This window comes from Pteropus alecto, unplaced genomic scaffold (assembly GCF_000325575.1).
Source record: "Pteropus alecto unplaced genomic scaffold, ASM32557v1 scaffold98, whole genome shotgun sequence".
NCBI lineage: Eukaryota > Metazoa > Chordata > Mammalia > Chiroptera > Pteropodidae > Pteropus > Pteropus alecto.
The window spans coordinates 5820624-5845352 of NW_006443570.1; the positions used below are offsets into that span (position 1 = coordinate 5820624).

The 24729-nt window shown below is 35.7% G+C and overlaps 1 protein-coding gene and 2 pseudogenes across 7 annotated transcripts; 2 read left to right on the forward strand and 1 right to left on the reverse strand.

The window, feature by feature from the left end:
* The first annotated feature begins 503 nt into the window (after positions 1 to 503).
* Positions 504 to 22744, forward strand: LUC7L3 (LUC7 like 3 pre-mRNA splicing factor). Of its 7 annotated transcripts, XM_015599263.2 has the most exons (13): positions 561 to 804; positions 9708 to 9774; positions 12721 to 12760; positions 13285 to 13429; positions 13781 to 13855; positions 14794 to 14898; positions 15790 to 15951; positions 16300 to 16583; positions 17065 to 17225; positions 20566 to 20706; positions 20812 to 20911; positions 21359 to 21424; positions 22244 to 22744. In XM_015599263.2, the coding sequence occupies exons 1-12, from the start codon at positions 706 to 708 to the stop codon at positions 21381 to 21383; spliced, it is 1404 nt and encodes a 467-aa protein (XP_015454749.1). In that variant the 5' UTR covers positions 561 to 705; the 3' UTR covers positions 21384 to 21424; positions 22244 to 22744. The 7 variants fall into 7 exon arrangements, 6 of the variants coding, with proteins under 6 accessions (XP_015454746.1, XP_006924895.1, XP_015454749.1 ...); XM_015599262.2 differs by having other exon boundaries at positions 21359 to 22744; XM_015599261.2 differs by lacking the exon at positions 21359 to 21424.
* On the reverse strand, positions 3107 to 3224 carry LOC112473231 (annotated as a pseudogene).
* Positions 8172 to 8290, forward strand: LOC112473462 (annotated as a pseudogene).
* Positions 22745 to 24729: the final 1985 nt, after the last annotated feature.

Sequence of the window (24729 nt, forward strand, 5' to 3'; positions counted from 1 at the left end):
TGCACATGCAGTTACCTAGAATTCAGTCTGTTAAAACTAGATTCATGAACTTCCGGGCATATGTATGACATTATAATGAAGTTATAATGAGGCTAAGCTTAAGGTCAGTATATGTACTAACTGTGCAAGCTCTTGTGGCAGGACTAAACCCGTGGTTATTTTTGTGATTTTTACTTCCTTGTATTCCAGGATGTAATGGTAATTTTTAACTTTAATATGGGTGTTTTGGAGAAGTCTTAAGGGAGGTCTCCGGTTGGGCCTTCATTCTCCTGTGGCTCCTGTCTATCTGCCTAATAGAAGCTTCAAGACATAGGGTCATCCTGTGAAAGAGCTCAGGCATACTGGCGCTTGCGGAAACGGGCGGGCTCAGTTACCGTTGGTGTAGCCTTTGGTTCGGCAAAGCCCGAAGTGGGGCGGTGCCATCGGGTAGGGTGGAGTCCAGGCGGGCCTCAGCAGGCTCCGCCCCTGGGCCGGCGGAAGCGGCCCGACCTCGCCTCCCAGGCCTGGGCGTGTCCCGATGGGCGCACGCGCGCGCACGGCATGCTGGGAAAGCGCCCGCGCGGCGGCCATTTTGTCTTATCGGCTCCTTTTTAGAGGAGGCTTTTTTTGGCCTGCAAGCGGACCGAGGAGGTTGGCGACGGTGTCGCCTGCGTTTTCTTCGGCGGGTGCCAGGGCTGGTGGGAGCAGCCGCCCGAGGGAAGCACCATGATTTCGGCCGCGCAATTGTTAGATGAGTTAATGGGCCGGGACCGAAACCTCGCCCCGGATGAGAAGCGCAGCAACGTGCGGTGGGACCACGAGAGCGTAAGTCCCGCGGGCCTTGGGCCTTTGCCCGGGCGCCGTGGGGGAGGGGAACGGCGCGGGCTTGGGCCCACCGGGCCGGCGGCGCGATTTGGGGCTGGGATCAGGGCCACGCCGGGGTCGAATGTCTGACCCGGTGGCGGGAGGGACCTGAGAGCATGGCCCGGGAGGGAGGAGTCCGCCCGGATCCAGGGATAAGGAGTGATTTGTTTTTGTTGTTTTAGTATCGAGGAAGTCAAGAGGGCTCTTGGCTGTATCGAAAAGCACCTTAATGAGGCGAGGAAACGCGGGAAAAGAAGGAGTATTGTATTACATTTAGAGGCTCAGAGTTTTCACCTTATGAAATAAGGAAAAGGACAAATTGTTCCGTTATTTGGGTTGAGCGTCGTATGTAGACCGAAATTTCAGGCCAGGATTGGTGGTAAAAATTGTGGCAGTATATAGTTTTAGTAATAGTCCAATTTCTGAATGGACGCTTATAGGAAGAAGTACATTTTTTAAAGAGTCGTAATTTACTAGGATTTATTGTCCGTCATGTTTTACCAATGTTTGATAGCAGTACATTCTAATAAACTCTTCATGTAGATGGTTGTCAAGGCTTTTTCTTCCACATAAAACTCATTTGGTTCTCTTAACCTTATGAGTGAGGGTAAATGCTACACCGCCTGTTTCTCAGATGAGACTTGAGAGGCTCACCCAAGGTCTGTTGGCAAGTTAAGTGGCGAAACTAAATCTTTATGTATCTTTTCATTTTCCACGATTCTCTGCATTGGTTCTCTGAAAATATAATGTATTTCAGGTGTTTCGAGGATGCAGTGTAACGTTTATTTTAGATCTTACGTGAAGAACAGTTATAGAATTTTTATTTTATTTGCCTTGCGGTTATAATTAATAACATGATTTAAAGGCAGTTGCTAATCAAAATATGAAGAAATAGTTAAATATGCTTTTTTCAAAAAGTTGCCTACTCTATTTAAACGTAGGCTTTGGTCAGAGTAAAATCTCTTTTGTAATGCATGAAAACAAGTTAGTGCTAGATGAGTCTTTTTAGTACCTTAAAAAAAAAAAGTTTGGTTAAAGCATTGAGACGCTACCTGATTCCAAAGTAGTGTGGAGTGTTACAGTAAAATTCATTGTGTTGGGTCAGATTCACCTATTTGTCATTGACCCTAAGAGGTGAAACTTTCGAAAAGTTTGTGGGGTTTTTAAAAATATTTTTGTTTTTTGTTTTTCCCCTCATTGTCGAAATAGAGTAACATTGTGTTGCCCTCACCGCTCTTATTTTTCTAGGCATTTGTCACAGTGAAGTAATTTTGTTTTACTACTTAGTAATGTTTCCATTTAAGCTTTGCAAAAAAAAAAAAAAGCTGTGATTTAGTTGATGTGCAAATAGAACATTTATCTATTTGAATTTATCTATTTGAATCAAAGAGAAAATTGCTTTTGATTGTTTGCTCTTCAACTGGAGCTGCCTGTGACACGTGATGTGGAGAAACTTTGTTTTCCTGCTTGTATTTATTGCCACATTGCATTATACGTTGTGGAATTGCTCTTGGAATTGCAATTTAGGTTTTATGTCATGTCATCCCAGCTGTAATAAATCTGTTTTCCTTTCTGTTTTGGTGCTGGTCGCCAAACTATATTACGCTTTTAATGACAGATTGCACTTCATTCTAGATTCAGGGATTTGAAAAAGTCAACTACTGGTATTTCAGATTCACGTCTGCAGAGGAAAGGTTGACTTTGACCAGGAACAAAGCACATGGCTTCTTCTAAATAAGTTGGAATTACTGTAGGATATAATAAAACTGGAGGAGTTCCTGGCATCACATCTGGGTCATTTGCATAGTTTATCCTGTTGGGTGCTGAAATCTTGGAGTAATGGACAACCCCAGTATGTACAGTAAGGGTTTTACCATGACTGTAATTTGATTATTTCAAAATATGTTTGCATTCCAGTTGTATCTGAAAATTTTCTTTGCAAGACTTGCATTAGATGGGAAAAGCGATTTCAGATGGGTGGGGTTCTTTTGTTTAACAATTGAGATAGAACTTTACCTCAGTGTCAAAAGGAGTTCCTACGAGTTGGTACCTAACCCCTAAGATTTGTTTTAAATGCATATTTCGGTGTCTCTTGCCCCTGATTCTAATTCTGTAGGTCTGGGGGAAGGCCCCAGAAATCTGCGTTTTTAAAAATGGCATATTGTATTTTATCTGCTGCTTGATCCACCTATTAGTTCTGGGGTTTTAACTAAGTAGCACTTGGGAAAGCTCGCTCTCTCTCTCTTTTTTTTTTTTTTTTAAACGCCTACAGCACTTGGTATTCCTAGCGGTCTCCCATCCAAGTACTAACCAGGCCCAACCCTGCTTAGCTTCCAAGATCAGATGAGATCTGGCACATTCAGGGTGGCATGGCCGTAGACTAAAGCTCCGTTTTTAAGTGAAGGATGCATCTGTAACACAAATTGTCGACTTTTCATTTATTTGTAATGGTGTGTATAGAACCATTATCAAAGTTGAATCTTGGAAAGTGCCTTTCTCAGGTTAGTACGAGATTATTTGTTTGCTCTGCTTTGTTATCCTGACCAACCATAATGAGGGAAGCGTGATTTTTAACTGCCTGATGTGAGCACCTTTCAATGAGTGCCCACATGGGAAGATTTCACTGTTTGCCAGAGAATGCATTTAGTAGCCTTGTAATTCTCTGAATAGAGAACAGGAATTTTGTAGTTCACATTGAGGTTTTTACATTGTAGATCTCAACCCAAATGTGAACTTATGTAACTTGACTTACCTATGCTTCTAATAATATCTAAAATGAGATTTTTCTCCTTTGTCAAATTTAAGTATGCCCTCTGTTCAGTGAAAGTTTAATGATTTTTGAAGATAATTGAACTAAATGTTTCTAAAATCTTCAGAATGTTAGCAAATATTGTCACTGACACTGAAAGTTATTTAGAAAAGAAAACAGTTAAGGCTTCTGTCCACATTTTTACTCGTGGACTTTTAACATTAAAAGCGGAATTCAGAATTTAGGAAGGAAAATTGGAAGCAGAAAATTAGAATGCATGACATTTGTATTTTACTAAATAGTTTTAATTCAGTCACCAAAATGTTCTTTTCTGTCAGAAATGTAGGCATTTCTTTCCTTGTTCTGTAGTGCATGGTAAGTGTTGAGCTTTGTGGAATTGCTTGTAGTCTATGTGTTACATGTGTATTTAACTGCTGTTTGCTTTTTCTCCCCAAAACACATACAGGAAGTGGGGTGAATATAATGAACTCTCTATGTACCTATACCCAATGATACTATCAACACATGGCCAATATTTCCTCTATATTCCCTGCTCCTTCCATTATTTTGAAGCAGTTCTGTCATTTCAACCTTAAAGACATGATTATGTATTTATAAAATACAAAGACTTAAAAACTACAATACTGTTATCACACTGAAAGTATTAAGGTATTTTCATAATTTTTGATTGCTTTAGGGAAAGTGTGTGTGTGTGTGTGTGTGTGCGTGCACGCGCGCACACACACTATATCATTAGACTTGATGTCTAAGTGCCACAATGGAAAAAAGTATAGGGTCTAGAAAAGCACGCGTGGAGGGGTACTCAAACTGGTGTACTCTGAAAAGGTTTTTTAAAGTGACCCTTAAATATGGGACCTAAAGGATCATTAGTAGGAATTAGCCAGAGAGAGTGGGAGAAAAGACAAATGTTATTAGGGGCTGGAAAAAAATTACAGGCCTGAGAAATTGTAGTGTTATAGCTGGATCCCTTGTTTGTTTTTGTTGAGGGAGGAGACATGTGACTAGATGGGCAGGAACGTGGTTTTTTAAGCTTTATTGAAAGTTGAGACTATATTGGGAAACAATTGAAGGCTTCTGAGCAGGAGAGATTTACTATCTGGCTGCTATGCAAGATTGATTAAAATTTTACCAAAAATTGGTAGGCAATAAAAAGAATGAGCCATAACTGCAAAGGTATATGTAATAAAAGGAATGGAGATGAATGACAGTAGAAAGTGGTCTTGTTATAGCTGAAACATGAAACCAAGGACTGAATGTTTTTGTTAGAAATTCTTAGAACTCTTAGCTAAAAAGAAACATTTGCTTCTAGCCTGTTGTAGTTAAACTATTAATGGCAGAAGTGACTAAAGACTACAGTGTGAAAGGTTGTTCTTTTTATAATCAGTGAAATTTCCAGATATTGCTGGATTTTAAATGAAGAAAAAAAAGTATATAATTTAAGTAGTCCCTATAATAAAAGTATGAGATTGACTGTTGCCAACACGATAAATTTAAAATGGGAATAGATTATCAGAAATAGAAATCAAATAATAAGTTACCTTTATGGCTGTTTATAAAATGGAACTTGGTATCTGAAACAATTATCAAAGTTATTAACTTAGAATATACCAAAGGAGGTTCTTTAAGGCTTCCACAGAATTTTAGCTGGGGACCTAATTCATTGGTGTTCGTAAAGACACATGCGATTTAATGATTTGAAGACTTTACTACTTGTAAATAATATATAGTTGACCTGACCATTGGAGTGAGAAACAATGAGGCAATTCAATGGATTTTGGGAAAGCAGTTTAACAGAACAACACAGACAGCATTGAAAAATATTTAATTAGCTCAAAGGAGAATTATGTTGTTTACTGTTGGATGCATGTAGGTATAGAAAGAGAAAAATCAATAAGATATTCTTAGTGTACTTTTGTGATTAGAAGTGTCTAATTGATGACCAGAACTGATAATACCTTGAAGAAGTGAATGCTAAAAATAGGACTTTTTGTTAAGTTATAAGTCTTAACCAGCATTTTTCTAGTTATAAATACTTACCCCCCCATGTGTAAGTCTTCTTTACATTAAATAATGTTCCTTCATTAAAGATTGATTTCATTAATATATTTGGAATTGATCTTACTATTTTATGTTTTCCGAGTTTAGAACCATTAAAATTATTTTTTACAAAAGTAAACATCTTTGCTATAAAAGATTAAAATTTAACATAGAAATAAACAATAAAAGTCTGTCCTTGCCTTTCTTCCCCATTGCCAAATTCCTGGAAAAAGTTAAAAATTGGTATCTATGTTTCCAAATCTTTCCTAATAATTTACAGAGCACACGTATATACCTATAAGTGAAAATTGTCATAGATGTATTAATATATAAATATTTAACAACTTTCATTTATACTGTGGAATTTTTTGGTTGGTACATATCAGTCTCCTTAATTTATTTGTTTCCTTGTGGGTATGTAGATTATGTCTATTCTTTTTGCCATTACCAACCAAGTTGCAATGAACATTTTAGTGCATACAGCTGAGTCACTTGTAGGATAGGTACCTAGAAAGATAATAACTAAGTTAAACACACATTTTACATTTGATGGATGCTGTCAAATTGTCCCACAACTCTCTAGTATTGTTTGGAATGTCATTTTCTCAACAATATCTAAAGCCAGATGTTTTAATTTTAGATAGATTTTGTTTACTAGGAAAGAAATTTGCAATTAAAATTTTCTAGACAGATTTACAAGATTGATTATATTTCTGCATTCTCTTTTTAACTGGTAGTGAATTCACTAAAGTATGCTATTGAGATCAAACTCTTCTGTCATTGATGTTGCCTTAAATTTATCAAGAAGATAAATCACAATTAGTTGTGAGAATCCTGTCCCCCCTTCCAATCTGATAACAATCTGGTTATTAGATCGTTAGGTCCATGGTGGACATTTTATTAAAGACTTACTGAATAAAAGACTAAGTGTTAATATTTTTAAACATCCTCAATCCCTGGGGAGGGTTAAAGAAGCAGTCTAAGTAGCTAGTTTGTTGGATAGAGTAACAAATATTTTGATGTACCATTACATTATAGCAGTATCTTAAGAGTCAACGAGTGAAAATAGCACATGGAACTTGATTAAGAAAATAGTTTCTAATTTAGATTCTGTAAGTAAGTAGATTCCTTCAGGGCATGTCATGTGGTTGGTCTCAGTTTTCTTGTCTCAAATGGGGTGATTGGACTAAATTATAAGTAACAGATTAGCCCGCAGCAGATCTACATAGTGCCTTTAACCACAATTTTAAAAGTAGTGGATAGTATTTTAAAATTCAGACTAATTTGCATGTTTCTCCCAATTTAACAAACACATAGTTTAAACTTCACAATCCCACTGTGAATATTATTTGTTGTCTACTTTTTTTAAAATAATGAAACCAAGGCAAAATTAGTCTGTGGTTTCATAGTGGCTAAGTGGTGGCCAAGATTCAAAGTCTGCACTGCGTTGCCTTTCCAAGAGTATTGATTTACATATGCCTGTTTCATACTCTTGTCTTTTCACTTGTGATTTCCTTATATCTAAAATGTCTTGCAGCTTTTCCTCATCTGAACTTAAGAACCAGTTCAAGCTTCACCACCTGTAATAACCTGACATACCCTACTAAATTAATTTCCTTGTTTCTAGTGTTACACGTATATTCTAGTACACTCTATTTTGTTTTCGAGTCTATCTCCTACTAGACTGTGAGCTTCTTGAGGAGTGGGTCTTGTTCTTCTATTTCTAGCATTATTTGTAGCACATAGTGTTAAATGATTGTTGAAGTGCCATTTTCCACTTAAAATTTAAATGCCATTTTAAATTAAAATCCTATGCGGTATTTATTAGACTTAAGAGTGCTCATTCATGTATTTCATTGAAAAACTAACTTAGTACATTTTGACCACTTAGAATCCAGTGTATTTTGGAAAGCCTTATTCATATAAATAGAACTTAGGTTGCAGAATAAAACTTTAAATAGCTCTGGAAAGTCAGAAGTATTTTAGTTTAAAAAAAAAACATTTATTAGACATTTATTAGACAAACCTTAAAGCTAGTAGTAATCACCATTTTTACAGAAAAGTTAAGTCACGTAATAATGATAAAACTTAAATTCAGGTCCAGGTTGGTTTAATTTTGGCGATAAATGTTATTAAAACTCAGATTCGGTAAGTACTATATTGGTATTTAATTGCCAAAAAAATTATGATTCCTCCCTAGGAATACTTGAGGTTTGTATTTGGTTATATTTTAGAGTCAGGAGAGTCCAAAGAGGTGTTTATTCCTTTTAATGAGCCTTTTTGAGGATCATGGAGATTGGCTGTGTAAACATAAGGAGGAACAGTAGTCTTATATTTATTAGTTACATAGGATGGCAGCAGAAGTCCTGTTGAAAACAGTAAAATAGTCTTTAAGTAGAATCCACTCAAATTCTAGTATATAATTCTATGAAGTAGAAATTAAATTTATACATCAAATAAAATGCACAGTAAAAGTAGTTTCATATCTGAGAGTTGCCCACGGAATTTAGTTTTTAAATTGTTCTACGACCATGCCACCCTGAACATGCCTGATCTCGTCTGATCTCGGAAGCTAAGCAGGGTCGGGCCTGGTTAGTACTTGGATGGGAGACCACCTAGGAAGACCAGATGCTGTAGGCAAAATAAATAAATAACCATATAATTTGTAGCTATAAATAACAGTAAATGCTGGCAATAACTATTTAGTAAGGTATTACGTATAACTCAACAGTTGTGGAAAATTAATTTTTGGAAACTTGACAACAGGGTTAATAGTCTGAAAGATAAGTAATGTACTTTGTTCTCTTTTCAAATAAAAGAGATTCTTAAATATTTTTTAAAATTGAGTATTGGTATTGATATTCTATTGTGATACTCTTAAAGTGGATGCAAAGCTTAACAAATCACTTCTTAATGATTAGAAAAGTATATAGCATTTTAAAACATGAGGATTATAAGTTTGGAAATAATTTGAAAAACCGTTAACACATGTGGAGCCTTTTTAATAATTTATTTGTAAGAACAGTGTTTAAGTTGAAAAGAGTAATCTTAAAAACCAAGTATTAGAAGAACTAAGGAAAAGAATGTGATACAAAGATACCACGACATATGGCTATATATAATGGGATAATATTGGTGTAAAACTGTCTTGTTGTTTAGACATGAGTTTGGAATCTTTCATTGTTCTTTGTGACCTTAGTTCTTCTGGACATAGCCTGTGGAACCACATTTGCTTCAAACAAGTGTAAAACAAGTGACCTTTGAGGCAGAAAACAATCTATTTCATATTTAACATCTAGTCCTAAGTGTCTAGAAAGAACTCTGACATTCCTTTTCTATGTCATAGTTGTACATTGGTAATCCACTCAATAACACTGAAATACTATGTAAAGAAAGGTAGATATTTTGGAGTTTTGCTTACTAGGTTTTGGTTTGTAGTGTTATAGAATTAAATACAGGATAGTCTTGGAATATATCTGAAGGAGTTACAAAAGTGCCAGTGGGAAAGAATTAAAAGTTGGTTTCATGTTAATTTCCCATACCAAAGGAGCCTATCAAGAGTCACTCGGTAAAGTGCTGGATTGTATGAAAATAGTCAATATATTTTAGGGCAGGTTATAGGATCTCATGCAAAAGTACTGAACCAGATTGCTTTAAATGGGTGTTACTTGTAATTTAGAGGTTCCCAAATCCTAATCTGTAAATTGGTTCTGGTATTTATCTATATTAGAATGGTAACAGTGTAGGGTTTTTTTTGTTTTTGGTTTTTTTTAAATAAATATTCCTTTTATCTGGAATATTTGTTAGTTATTAAGGGAATAGGCAATGATATTATTAAAGCTGGTAACTCTTTGTCAATCTTGCACATCTTTTACTGAAATCCAGAAGTGTAGAAGTCACTAATTTACCTAATATGGTTTAAGAAATGTTCTTAGACTTACTTAGTTGAAAGACGAAGATCAAGAAATGAGAAAATAGTTATTTGGCACCCTTTTCCAATGTAGTTTTAAAACCAAACAATTTTAAAAAGTTAAATATCTTTGTTTTTCTTCACTAGGTTTGTAAATATTATCTCTGTGGTTTTTGTCCTGCGGAATTGTTCACAAACACTCGTTCTGACCTTGGTAAGTGAATTTTCTGTGTAACTTATCAAATTTATAACTTAAAACGACTGGTACTTTTTAATTCTGAAAAACTTTTTCTTAAAGGTTTGTTTATAAAGTAATTTCTTTCCTGTCTTAGATTTTTTAATGTATTAATTAATGTCAGTCTAGTTAAATATACATGTCTATTTCTACTTTCTCCCAAAACTCCACTAAAATGAAAATTTAAAAACAAAAAAGGTGTAAATGGAAGAGGATAACATTAGAGATGTCAGCAAATTTTTGGAAGATGACAAAATGGATGGAAGAGTAGCAGGAAACTCAACAGAGCAGAGAAACCTGTACCCTAAAAACCTGCTGAAGGGGATAGGAAATAGGGGATAGGGGATAGGAAATAGTGATCAGCAGAACGCTGGACAGGCTCGGAGTTTGGAGGCACCAGCTACCATAGAAAGTAGAGTCGAGTCATGGGGCTGAAAACAGCTGTTGGTGTAGTTCAGGGTTTCTCGATCTTGATATTTTGAGCTGGATAATTCTGTCATTTTAGGATGGCTCTACTGTGCATTGTGGGGGTGTTTAGCAGCATCCCTGGCCTCTGCTTATTAGATGTCAGCACCCTCCAGTTGTAACAGCCAAAAATGTCTCCTCGTGTTGCCAAATGTCCCTAAGGGACATAATTGCCCTCCTATTGAGAACTAGTCTAGGTGGTCAGACTCTTAAAACTTGAACATCTGATGATTCTGTCTCTCCCACCCCTAAACCCAAGAAGACTAGGGGGTTATTTTCTGGAGAAACTGGATTAAAGAGACTCTAGTTCAAATGAACTATGAAGTGTTAAAAAAAATTTTTTTTTTTACTCATTTTTTCTCCCAGAGATAGTACATAACTAGTATTATTTTAGGATCATAACAGAGAATTTTATTCATTAAGTACAATGCTTGCCCTAGAGCATTAGGAGCACATTAGGGCTGGATGAATCTAGGTATTGGGATTCCAGACCACAGCACAGGGCAGTAAAGGGTAAAATGAGACTGTAAGAGATTAAACGAGTCTGTATTCTTAATAGTGGGGTTTTCCCATTCCCTCCTCTGCCCTGTTCCTAGAAGGATACAGCCAGATGTTTTTCCCCAGGCAGAAGAGAAGAGGATTCTTTAGAGAAAGTGAACAGTTCCAGAGAAGTGATCTACAGGTACTGACCCTTGGGGAGTCTCCTAAAAGAAAGTCTTGCTGCCTGATTTTCCAATGGTAAAGCCCATATTAGTTGACAAACCTTGCCTGTGCATAACAACTTCCAGTCACATTTTGGAAGTGTTTGGCCAGTCAAGGAACACCAGTCAGACAATTGAAGAAAACCTTCACGAAAGAGTAATCAAACTAACAGGAAAAAAAAGAATTCAGTGGAGTTACAGATAATGAGGAAAACAGAAGAAAAGACTTAAAAAGTCTTAACTAAAGTTAGTATCCTCCGAGAAATGAGAAGATAATAGGAAGATTAGGATGCTATGTATATAAAAAGAGCTTTTGAAAAACCAAAAAGCTCTTGGAAATCAAAACTGAAGAAATCTGAAATAAAATCTGGAAAGATTCGAGAATAAAATCAAGGAAATTTGCTGGAGTGTTGGGTAGTTAGAAAAGATTAAAATATTAGCCTAGCACTCTTAATAGCTGAACAAGAGTCTAGATAGAGAAAATAGAAGGAAGGAAAATTAAAAATTTACAATACTGATGGACCCTTAGTCTCTAGATTGAATGCGTTCAAGTACTCAGCAGTGAGTGAAAAAAGATTCACACCAAGGGACACAACACATTGTGAAATTCCAGAACACCAGGGTTGGGGGGTGGCACACAGGATTGTGAATCAGCATGGCCTCAGATTGGTCAGTAACAACATTGGAAGCTTGAAGACATTGGAGAAACACCCTGAGGACTGAGTGAAAAATATTTTAATCTAGCTTAGCTATATAGCCAAACATGAAAGTGTGAGGGTGAAAAGAGGTTCTCAGACATGCAAGGTCTCAACAAATTTGTCTTCCGTGAACCTTTTCTCTGGAAACTACCAGCACATAGGCATAAACCAAGAAGGAGAAAAGAGATCCAGTAAACTTCATCCAATACAGACCAGAAAAGAAGTTTCTTAGGATGACAACTCTGTTAGTAAGCTCAGAAATAGCCCAGATTAGAGCAGGTGAGAAAGTTAAAGGAAGAAATCGAAGCTGATTTTCTGATATACTTTGAATCTTGAGGGAAATTAGTATTAAGATAGTTTCTATAGCTGAGTTAAATTGAGAAGAATTTGGAAATAAATAGAAAACTAAACAAAGGTAAAAAATCCAACAAAGCATGAAGTGTATCAAAAGTGTCATCATAACGCACCTTTGTTTGGTTCAGCATTTAATAGTAAATAGTACTTGTATAGTCTAGATATAAATACTGAATATTTAACCTAAAATTTTGATGTCTAAGATAAACCAAGAGAAAGTAAGCATAGAATTTAGAAATTCTATCCAGAAGAAATAACTAAAAGGGTTGAAAATTTGTTGCCTTTTGGAGGTGGGAAAGGGTGGGACTCTGGTCCTAGCTAGTCTTGTGCTATTCGACTTCTGTGCATATACTAAATTAGTAAGATGCCAGTGGTGTTTCAGACCAGTGGTCCGCCCTCATCACAGCTTTTTTCATGGGTGGCAGTAAGGAACAATTTCTTTCCTCCCACTCCCTCTTTTTTCTTACCATATAGTTGCTCTCCATTATACTGATCTGGAAGACTAAGGAGAATAATTTTCATATGCTTACTTAGGCATGTTGCTTCATGATTCAGTAGGCTCAATTTAGGTATCTACAGACTACTTGGTGATAAAATGGATCTTTTCCCCCCTTTTTTCTGAAGAAAACTTCCTTTTGTTTTTGCAAGAGAAAAAGTTGTTAAGGTCACCAGTGCTTTATACATTCATATTTCTCATTTTTCTTCAGGTCCATGTGAAAAAATTCATGATGAAAATCTACGAAAACAGTAAGTTAATTTTGGTGGAGGGACATCCCCTCCCCATCATTATTTGGTTTAAAGGGGACAAGGATTGAAGAAGTAATTGGAATTAGTATAAAATAAGTGCCTGATAAAGATCCTGTTCATTAGCTAGGAGTGGTAGAAAGTCATGTATCTTCAGTAATAAGACTATTAGCCACCACGTGATTACATACTATATGGCAAGCATAAAGCCTAAGCTTTTTTTTCCTAACAGCCCGTATTTTATAGGGGAGAACCTGTCCAGGGTCACAGATCCAGTATAGTGGTAGAGTTGATGTTGAAGCATCTAGATTTGCTTGATCATTTGGTTGCTATGCTCTCAACCAAATGTAATGCTAAATACTGTCTTCCCTTTACTAGGATGAAGGAAAGCTAGAAATTCACTTAAATACCTGGTTTACTCTTCAGCCTAAATGCAGCAGTCCATGAGACTAGTTAAGATAGAATGTATGAATCGCAATGGATGACTTAGAGGAAATATAATGTTTGTTTATTTCCATTTTTATTAGGTATGAGAAAAGTTCTCGTTTTATGAAAGTTGGCTATGAGAGAGATTTTCTGAGATATTTACAGAGCTTACTTGCAGAAGTAGAACGTAGAATTAGACGAGGCCATGCTCGTTTGGCATTATCTCAAAACCAGCAGTCCTCTGGGGTGAGTATGAAATTCATTTGCAGTCTTCATAAAGTGTTCTTGTTCCCTGGAGACCCAGTGACCTCCCTACTATTGAAACTTGTGTTCATTTATTAGTGTTCTTTTAGAATGACATGCAACTTAAAAAGGCATTTGTGTTTTCAGTTTTTATTAGTAAACGTAATATTGATTTTGCTAATTATAAAATTTTTCTCAAATATCAGTAACTGACAATATGTAATCAACTAATAGAAATGAAGATAATTGTTACTGATTCAACATTTTAATTATTGAATACAAATATGATGTGAGAGTTTGAATATTTATCTTCGTTTTTTACTTTTTGTTAATAAATTTTATCATTTTCAATAGGCAGCTGGACCAACAGGCAAAAATGAAGAAAAAATTCAGGTTCTAACAGATAAAATTGACGTACTCCTGCAACAGGTAAGAACTGTGTGCATTAATGTGAGAAAATATTTGGAATAAGCACTTAACCAAAGAAGATATAAGGATGATAAATATATGTAAAGGTGCTCAATGTTATTAGTCATTAGGAAAATACAAATTAAAACTACTATGGTATACTTACTTACTATACACCTGTCAGAATGGCTGAAATTAAAAAGCCTGATTCTACCAAATGTTAGTAAAGATGTGGGCAAACTAGAACTATCATACACTGCTGGTGGGATGTAAAATGGTATAACCACTTTGGAAAAGAGTTTATGTCTTTCCATTTTACTCTTAGAAAATTACCCAAGAGAAATGAAAACATGTTTATACAAAGAGTTGTACACCGAAGTGCATGGCAGCCTTATTCATAATAGGTGAAAACCCTAAAAAACTGGAAACAGCTCAAATGTTTGTTAACAGGTGAATGTATAAATAAATTGTGATGTATCCATACACTGGAATACTATTCAATAATATAAAGGAATCAACTACATCTCACACTGTGGGTGAATCTTAAGATGATTAGGCGCAGTGAAAGAAGCCAGACCTCCCCTCTCCCCCAAAGAAAGTGCATGGTTCCACTTTCTTTGTGGGTCAGGGGTGGGAGGTGCACTACAGAGAAACGAGGAAACTTTGAGGTGATGGATGTTTTCATTATTGTGATGATGGTATTGGTTTCATGGGTGTCAAAACTTAACAAATTATGCACCTTAAAAATATGCAGCTTATTGCATGTCAAGTATACTTCATTAATGCCATAAAAAATCAAAAGGGAAATTACACATTAGTTTTAGTAAACAAAACCAAACTAAAAGACCCCAGACAAATAATGCTAATGAAGCTTGGGAGAAAAAGAAAAATATTTGAGTAGTTTGGTTAGAAAGGAGTCTTGAATGCTTTTCTTTTTTTTTTTTTTTAATTCTCCTTAGATTGAAGAATTAGGTTCTGAAGGAAAAGTAGAAGAAGCCCAGGGAATGATGAAATTAGTTGAACAGTTAAAAGAAGAGAGAGAATTGCTTAGGTCCACAACGTCGGTGAGTAGCAACCTCATTTTGATTTACCCAGGCTGTTTGCTGTGAATTACTAGGACCTATTCCTATTTGAGAACCTTTGTAAATAGTTTTCTAATGTCTTGAATTGAGAGTCAGCAAACTTTATCATAAATGGCCATGTAGTAAATATTTTATGTTTACAGGCCATACTGTCCTTGGCAGCTACTATTATGAAAACAGCATTAGATAGTACATAAACAAATCAGTGTGGCTGTATAGTCAATAAAACTTTATTTATAAAAACAGGCTTCTAGCTGCTGGCTTGCCAACTGCTGCCTTAGATCACAAGTATTCATTTGTCTCTCGGTTTTCTTTTTGTTCTTTCAGGACATATTTACCTTAGTTCAAAATTGGTATAATCTTAAAATATCTTCTGATATTTAAACTTTAGAGAATATATGTTTTGGATATTGATGGTAGAATATAGTTGATCATTGGTTCCAAAATATCACATAAAATAGGTTCAGGTTATGCTCAACGAGTTGAGTTTCTTAATGATTTTGAAAAACATTTTTTAATACGGAGGTGACACCTTTAGTTTAGCCTATTGAACCTAAGCAAGAAGTAAATTCAGACTAAAATAGGTAACTTTCTGAAAGGTAGTTGAACTTTTTCAAGGTGGTGCAGGTAATTCATTGGTTACAATAGAGTGATGGGGTCTCAGCACTTGCTGGGTGATACGGAAAGTTGGTTGTTGTTGCCGTGCTTCCACCTCTAAAAGTTGACCAGTTGCTGCTCAGTGTTATGGCTGCAGGGAAATGGAAAGTAGCAGTTCACACAATTAGAAATCTATTCTAAACGTTAAGTAAGTACTTTTTGGGATTTGTTCTCTCTTCTTCAGACATTCTTCTAATAACCAGTTTATCATTTTAGACCATTGAAAGTTTTGCTGCCCAAGAAAAACAAATGGAAGTTTGTGAAGTATGTGGAGCTTTTTTGATAGTAGGAGATGCCCAGTCCCGGGTAGATGACCATTTGATGGGAAAACAGCACATGGGCTATGCCAAAATTAAAGCTACTGTAGAAGAATTAAAAGTAAGTTTTTTCTCAACATGTGTTTTAACTGTAGCAAATACTGTATTTTACTACATGGAGATATAAACCTCTTGTTGACAGTTGTGTTATTTGAAGCAGTGATGGTCCCTTGAAAATTTTAGTAGTCATTAGGTTAGCAAAGTACTCCCTTCACTCATTAGTGCCAGGAATTTGAGAGAATATTACTGAAGATTTAGTTAAGTAATGATATCTTGTGTACACACGTGGTGTCGGAATTTCCGTTTTAGGGCATCAAATTCTATAAGTTGGTCCACAAATGCTTTACATTAGGTAACCATTGTCGTTAAAAGGTTATAGCTCTATAAAAATTGAGCTTGATTTCCGTAGGAAAAGTTAAGAAAAAGAACCGAAGAACCTGATCGTGATGAGCGTTTAAAAAAGGAGAAGCAAGAACGAGAAGAAAGAGAAAAAGAACGGGAGAGAGAAAGAGAAGAAAGAGAAAGGAAAAGACGAAGAGAAGAAGAAGAAAGAGAAAAGGAAAGGGCTCGCGACAGGGAGAGAAGAAAGAGAAGTCGTTCACGAAGTCGGCATTCAAGCCGAACTTCCGACCGAAGATGCAGCAGGTCTCGGGATCACAAAAGATCACGAAGTAGAGAGAGAAGGCGAAGCAGGTATGGAGAACGCGTGAGACGGTGCCCAGCACACAGTGAGTGTGCAGTAAATAGTAGTAATTACTATTCCTTGGTTCTGGGAAGCTCTTAAGCATCAGTAAACACTAGGATGGATTATAAGAGCTGAATCAGTGAACTAGTTCATCTTTAAGGCAGTTTCTTTGCCATTTTTTACCAGTCTGAGGTTTGATGCAATCTTGTTAGGAAGTCAGTATAACTAGATGGTCTCTTAAGTGCTTCTCTTCTCATTGATCCTAAGAAGACATTTAAATTATAAGTTGTTTTGGCTAAAGGTACAAGTTAGAACTATTTTCTATTCTTAAGATTTCTAAAGTAAATATGTTTTAGTAGATTATATTCATTTGCCTTTTAAGGATAAGTTTTGCTTAATCTCGGTTATTTATTCAATGGTATATAATCAAGGTTTTTTCTCATTGTAATATCAGCTGAAGTTTCTTTCCATTTGTTTTAAATTATTAAGAAGTAGAGATCGACGAAGAAGCAGAAGTCATGATAGATCAGAAAGAAAACATAGATCTCGTAGTCGGGATCGAAGAAGATCAAAAAGCCGGGATCGAAAGTCATATAAGCACAGGAGCAAAAGTCGGGACAGAGAACAAGATAGAAAATCCAAGGAGAAAGGTTAGTTTATGTGAGAATTTAATTCATTAACAGACTATTTTCACACTCTTGTCTCTCCACTCAACTTTTCTTTGGACCTAGGCGGAGTTCTATTTCAAGCTGTACCCTTTACACTTAAAAATGAATACATTTAGCAGGAGGTGGGCATTATTTTCCCCTCTCCTGCTCTTGATTTGCGCAAATGCCGGTGTTTTCTTAGAATATGTTAAAACTAATGATTTTGATAACCCAAAGGTTTACCATCTAGATTCTTCCAAGTATTGCATTACCTGTCAGGGTTTTTAGGCTGTAGAATATATTAACTTGGTTAATGGCGGCATTTTTTTTTTTTAATCTGCTGTAGTGTTCCATGATATGTCTTGCAGAGTAAATGTACATTGTTGCATTAGTCCTCATGTGTACAGCTTTCATTTAACTCAGTAATCTCTAAGTTCGCAGAAGCTGAATACCTTATGTGTGTCTTAACCATGTTTTCTATTGAAACATCATGTTCTTTTCTCCTCTACTTTTTCTTTTGGTTTTCTGTGGTGTTCCAGTAGCTGGTTTACTGTGCACCGATAATGGACTCTCATTTTACCTTTGGCATGTTTTCACAAAGATATTCTCATCTTTTAACTTTATTGAAAGATAATTCTTTTAATCAGAGTCGTCTTTCTGCATTTTCTTCAGATTCTTTGAGCATCTTTCATTTTGTGTTGATGGGCTGTTCTGATTTGCATGGATTTTAGGAATGAGAGAAAGGGCCTATTTCTAATTTTCTTGGCTCTGCTTGTTCCATCCTGTTCTGCCTGCCTGTGTTCATGTTCAATCACCAACGTAATATATGTGCTGCTGTTTGAGTTTATTATACTGGACTTTTACGTGATACTCATTTTCTTTTATGGAACTATGTTTTTTGTTTTTTTGTAGGTTTTGCTTTGCTTTTGCCAGACTCAGGTTTTTGCTAGATTGAGCTAGATAGGAAACTAGCAGCACAAACAATACATTTTTTTTCTTCTGCTTTTATTTTTCTTTAAATAAGTGTATCTTCTTTTAAAATTTTTTACATATATCGGCTTTTTTTTTTTTAACAACATGGAGCAAATGTTGACAAGTAGGAAACAAGGACAATTTTTAAAACTTAGTCTCATGAGCTTTAGTATTTGCCACTTACATTTAGAAATTACTTCTGTGATCCTGAAGACAATTGCTACAAAGGGTTAACTGATTTTACATTAATTTTAAGGAAGTTTCACCCAATGCTTTTTGCAAGACTTTCTGTATAACATATTTTTGGAGTGTGAAGGGTCAACTCTCAAGAACTAGATATTGATGTAGGAGATCAAATTACTCACTTTGAGGACTAAAGCTCTTTGGTATATTATCATTCTTGTCACTGAAAATAATCGGATCGGTTCTTGGGGACAAAAGCTAGCTAGCCTTCATAACTATCTGGGATCAAAATTGAGCAATAAATAGCACTGGTCTGACTAAAAACAGACACGTTTGTGTAATTTCTGGATAGCACAAAAAAGATGTTCTGAATTGCTTAGTTATAGTCCTAATTGTAAAAGTGACATCATGGAAAATAATAAAACTTGTTTAGTTTATGGATAAACAGGTATTATCCTGCTGAGATACAGAGGGAGAGAGAACTTGATTCAGAGGAAACTGCATCAGGTCCATCTTGAAAGATTGGGTATGCCATTACAGATTTATCTTAAACTTTGGGGTCTCTTTTAGAAATGTTATGATTTATTGGCTTTTGAAAATGCCATGTAGCCATTCAGGCTCTCTTAGGTACATAAGTGACTAAAGGCCTGAACTTTGAGACCAGATTTGAGCCAGTAGCAAGCATTTGATAATAGCAAATGAGTAAGAGGGAGTTCACTGCTCCAGGTGCTAGGATGGAGGCACTTTATCTGTCTCCACAAATGAAAAGTGGTTTCTCACACAAACCTATCTTTCTTACCAGCAACCAGTTTAGGGTACTCTCTTTGTCAAGAGAGTTTCCTTTTTTAATCCATAGCCCTAAAATCCACCACATTTTGTGGATGTCCTTAGGACTATTAAGATCTACCATATTTACATAGGGCAGAAGATAAGATTATTGGACTGACTACTAGTCCTCTACGGAGCAACAAGACGACTCTTCCACATTGAAGCTACCTGTGCACCGGAGAAGCCCATAAGGCACAAAGGGAGGACTTTCCCACAAGGTCAGTTAGAGCATACTGTACTGGCACAGTTCTCATAAGTGGACAGACAGACATGAAGCAAGTCCTGCAGTCAGCTACTTGGACCTTGCTTCGTGCATTTTGCAAGTGTTATGGACTGAACATGCTCCTTCACATAAGATCTTCAATTCTTACATTCTTTGAATGAGTGCCCTCATACCATATTTTGTGTTCATTACCATTCCTCTCCCAGTTATTAATGTTGTGTCTTAACAACTTTGTCCAGAATCTGTAGAGGGTTCTGCTTTTCTTAAAATGTCTGTCTTATAAACTACTCTGCTAGACCAGCTATTCTTAACTTGTAAGAGGAAAAATAATTTTTCTAGAAAGTTTATAGTTTGCTTTAACATTTATATAAAAATCTTTTGTTAGGCAATACTTGGAACTGAAAAGGCTAGAATATATGTTCTCTGTGTACCACTTTTTACCCCTAGTCTGTGGTTTCACCATTCCAAAGAAAATAGTAGAAGAAAAACGTCAAGGTTTACGTTTTTCATTGTTTATTTGCAGCTGAGTTGAACTTTAATTTCTCCTTTTGGGAAAAACAACTCCTGAGATGGCCTGTATATTACTTAGCAAAGCAGAAGTTCAGTACTGGGATTTGGATTTAAGATCCACTGTCGGTGGGCTAGTCCCTCTTGGGCATATATAAATGATCTTTTACATTAAAAAATAGTTGGAGAAACATGCCTATTAAATGTTCAACTTTTTTTTTACCTTCTGCAGTTACTATTTTTACCTTTATAACAATAAATTTACTTTATGTGAACACAGTTTCTGTGTACTGTCTTTCATATCTTTCCCATTGCTTTTTGATGTTTTTTTCTTAACCCTAAATGAAATTTACTTAAATTTTAGATTTCACAGTGATTTGGAATTGCCTGTACTTAATAGCTTCTCACTAGTTTGAGAGAATTTGCCCACTATTTTACCTTTTGCATTCTGATTCTCACCTCCTTCATAAATTACAGATTTTATCTCTCGATAGAGTCACCAAACTGTGTTACTTGCAGTCTGTGGGAAGTGATTGTCTTTTCACCTCTCGATTGTTTCACTTTTCTAACTATCATGTATGTATTGTATTTTACTGTAAAATCCATGATCAATGTCTTCTTTTATGGCAGAAAAGAGGGGATCTGATGATAAAAAAAGTAGTGTGAAGTCCAGTAGTCGAGAGAAACAGAGTGAAGACACAAACACTGAATCAAAGGAAAGTGATACTAAGAATGAGGTCAATGGGACCAGTGAAGACATTAAATCTGAAGGTGACACTCAGTCCAATTAAAACTGATCTGATAAGACCTCAGATCAGACAGAGGTAAGTGTATTGTTTCTCACTTTGATTAGGGCTTTTTGTTACTGTTTGACAGTGCAGCGTAAGTATGCACAGATGAAGATGGAACTAAGCCGAGTAAGAAGACATACATCTTCTGAAGGAAAAGACAGTGTAGTCCTGCAAAACATTTTGAGGTACATTGTTTTGTCTCAGCTATTTTGTAGCAGACTCGTGCCCCCATTAGTGTGCCTCTTTGGAAGTTATTACCCACATTTGTAATATAGTCGCCATTGAAAAGTTAATTATCCTTTTTTTTAGGGATTTTGCTGTCATTTCTTTTTTTTTTTTTTTAATAAAAAGGTTGAACTGTTTTTTTTTTCTTTTTGGTGTTAGTCCTTCTTGTGTTGGTACATTGGCAGAGACATATGCTTTAAAAACTTAAAAATTTCTGAGGCACATGTTGGACCACTTTGTTTTAATTAAACTGCTAGTTATTTCTTTGTCAAGGATGTTTCTAGTTTTTTGCTTTATTGCCTTGCATTCTAATGCAGTTTGTTCTGTAACTCGAGAGCCAGTAGCATTGGATTGATGGAAGTGTAGGGTTTATGAATTATTGCAGCTGACTACCATACCTCACACAGCGTTGGTGTTGTGAGCGGCCCATGAAAAGCCAAATTAAAAATCAAGGATTCAGTCAAACTAAGCAGGTACTCATGCCAGGTACTCCTTTCTCTACCCACATCCATGTTTGAATGCTATTGCCTGTGATCTTTACGCTTAACTGTTGTGTATCTTTTTTGTTCTTTACAAGAAGCACAGAGGGGTTTTTGTGTATTGCGTGAAAACTTATAAATCAAACGTTAACAGAATGGAATTTTTTTTCAACTGTATGTAGAGATGCAGTGGTGCCCAGAATTAGATATCTTTAAAGAATTTTAAATACAATAAACACTTCATATTATCCGCCTTGTTACATTCAGTGCAATTCTCAAGTCTTTAAGAGGTATGTGTTTAATATTTCCTACTGTGTAGGAGAATTTGCAGTCAGCCATAGGTATATAGGAATAGTCACTGGCTGATACATTTAAAGCAGTAGTGAATAGCAAGGATAGACCTTGTGAAATACAAAGAACTGATGAACCGTATAGAATGAATTTGGGTTTTGAAAGAACTATTAAAAGTTAGGTTTTCTAAGAGTTCTTAAAACCTACAACTGTTCATTCTTTGGGCTAGTGGCATGGGATAGAATATTTCTAATGAAAGGAAGTACCAATTAGTTAATTTGTCATTGGCATTCCTTTTCTAAGACAGCAATATAGTATGTCTGTGTGAGCCATTCCCACATAGGCAAGCATACATAGGCACATGGCTTTAAGACCACACTGATGCCTTATAACTAAAAAGAATACAAACATTCCATATACATGTATTAATAATCAGTTAGTGACTGGGCCAACACTTAGTCATAAAAGTTTGCTTTTTACATGTTGTCTAATTATCATTTTTCCCCAAATTTTGCATTATAGGACTACTGTTCGAAGATTTTTGGAAGATATCTGAAAACGTCATAAAAGTGAAGACCGACATTAAAATGAGGTGAAAGCAACTATAGTGGCATAGAAAAAGTATAAAGCTCAGTTAGTTTTTTTTTTATTATTAAAAATTAATTCAGGACTGATGTGACCTACCAGATTTCAGAATGTGTTAATAGCATATATATGCCACTGAAAACTTAGGTCGTGTATTATATTTTTTCTTTAAGACTTTTTAAGAAATATTACCTTAACATGTGGCTTGCTCAGTGTTTAATTGCAAGTTTTCATTCTTGGACTTTGAAAACAGGATTAAACGTTAGTATTCGTGTGAATCAGACTAAGTGGGATTCCATTTTTACAACTCTGCTATACCCAGCCTTTGGATTTAGAAGTGAAAATAAAGTATCTCTGACTTTCTGTTATAAATTTGATTGTCTCTGTCATTGAAAAGTTTTAGTATTATCTTTTTCTAATAAAGCCGTTGACTCTGAACTAGTCCCTTGTTTTAAATATAAGAGGTACACTGTTACTAGAGGTGTTGGTGTACAGTTTTATCTGATTGTTCTGTTAAGACTAATTTTTATAGAATTTCCACAGTTTAAATGTTTTAAATAATGGTGCTTCAATTCGGCAGTTATGAATAAATTTCAATTTTGCTTTTTAATAGAAAAGATGTACAGTGAACTAGAATATATTTTTACATCCCTGAGAGATACCTTTAGTAGTAGAAAATTCAAAATATCCTTCTGGCAATCACTGTCATCCTCTAGTTGATATGATGTAGAAGAGCATATAAGAACTTTTAAATTAATTTCTGGTATTTGTTTTAAGTCTTGTGTCAAGATTTCTTTTTACCAGGTCTTGTCAGATTACAAATGTATTTATTGCTATGTATGGGATGTGTAGTACATATAACAGGGATTAAAAAAAAAATTGGTGCTTAAGTAGGTGATTCTCCCCTCCCCTTTGGTCACATATGGCAAATTTGGCAGCACGTTTTTATCTATAGCCAGCTTTGTTGACTGTAAAGTATTATCTCCAGCTACATATAGTAATTCTTTGTGATTTATAATTTTCAACTGTCGCTCTCAGTTTATAGGTAGGAAAACTGAGTAAATGGGTTAAATGACTTACTCAAGGTCATCTGGCCCCATGTTGGAGAGCTAGCACAGGATTCCAGGTCTCTGCCTCATGGTCCAGTGCCTCACTATTATGCCAGTGTATTCATTCTCATAGGCATAATTAACCGTTTCAGAATTTACTAAAAATACCCTCCACCAAGCTATGGAAAATAATGAAGCTGCCACTTCAGAGGCTCTTTATGAAATAATGCTGTGGGGTCATTGCACACGTGGTTTACCTAGTTGACCCTGGAGATGGGTTATCTGAATTTGTCAGACAATTCGTGAAGATTAAGACAAGATGGGGAAAATATAACAGAGTCAGCCACCTTCTAAGGACACTGCTTTATGTAGTTTGACAACACTGTGGTTATAGGAATAAAGAATTTAAAGTGATAGTTATTAGTAAGTATTAAGAAAAACGAGAAATTTCTTGAAGTATTAAGGTTCTAAATTGTAAGATATTAAAATGCCGGATTTGTTCTGTTCATGTAGAATTAATAGTTAGCTTATTTTAACGACGTGTACAGTAAATGAGTTCATGAAAAGTCTTCATCTCTATGGACATTTAGGTCAATATCGAAGTTATGTAGGATTTGAGGGGAAGGCCTAGGCCATTCAGGTGTCCATGACTAAGGTGTGGCCTTAGTTGCAGAGGTCTAGAAGTTGGGTCACCCCCCAACACCCCAAATTGGTCAGGCTCAAGAGGAAATTATTTTTACTAACTAAATTCACAAGAATCCATATAGAGGCTCTGCCAGTTTTCTATAAGAAATACATATTTCTGCTTTGCAGTCCTAAAAGCTATCATTTGGTTAATGCGTATTTCTTCTTTGAAAAGCCTTTAAGGAAAGCCAATTTACATTAATCAGATTACTTGATAAGATTGTAATCAGTTTTTTCTTTTTCTTTTGGAAAATTTAAGACACACAAAAGTAGAACAGTGTAATTAACCTCTTAAAAGTCATCACCCATAAGGCTCAGTGGCCAGTCTTATTTCACGTGTGTGTATGTGTATGTATCCCCTACCCCCTATTATTTTCAAGCGAGTCTCAGACATGTAATCTGTAAATATTGCAACATGTATCTCTAAAAGATAAAGACTTAAACAGCAGTTCATAATTAAAAGAAATTGGGTGAACTTTTAATTGGCTGGCCGTCAGCTATAGTAGTGGTCTCATAGCTTACTTTCCATTGTGCCTCAGGGGTCCTGGTAATTGAGTCTGCTGCTGTGGCATCCTGCACTCAGCAATGTGGAGAGGCTCAGCTACATTGTATCCTCCCACCTTTTGTTAAGGCTATTTTTTCTTAAATTCCAATACATTTGTTTTTCAGTTTGGATTAAAACACCTTTTT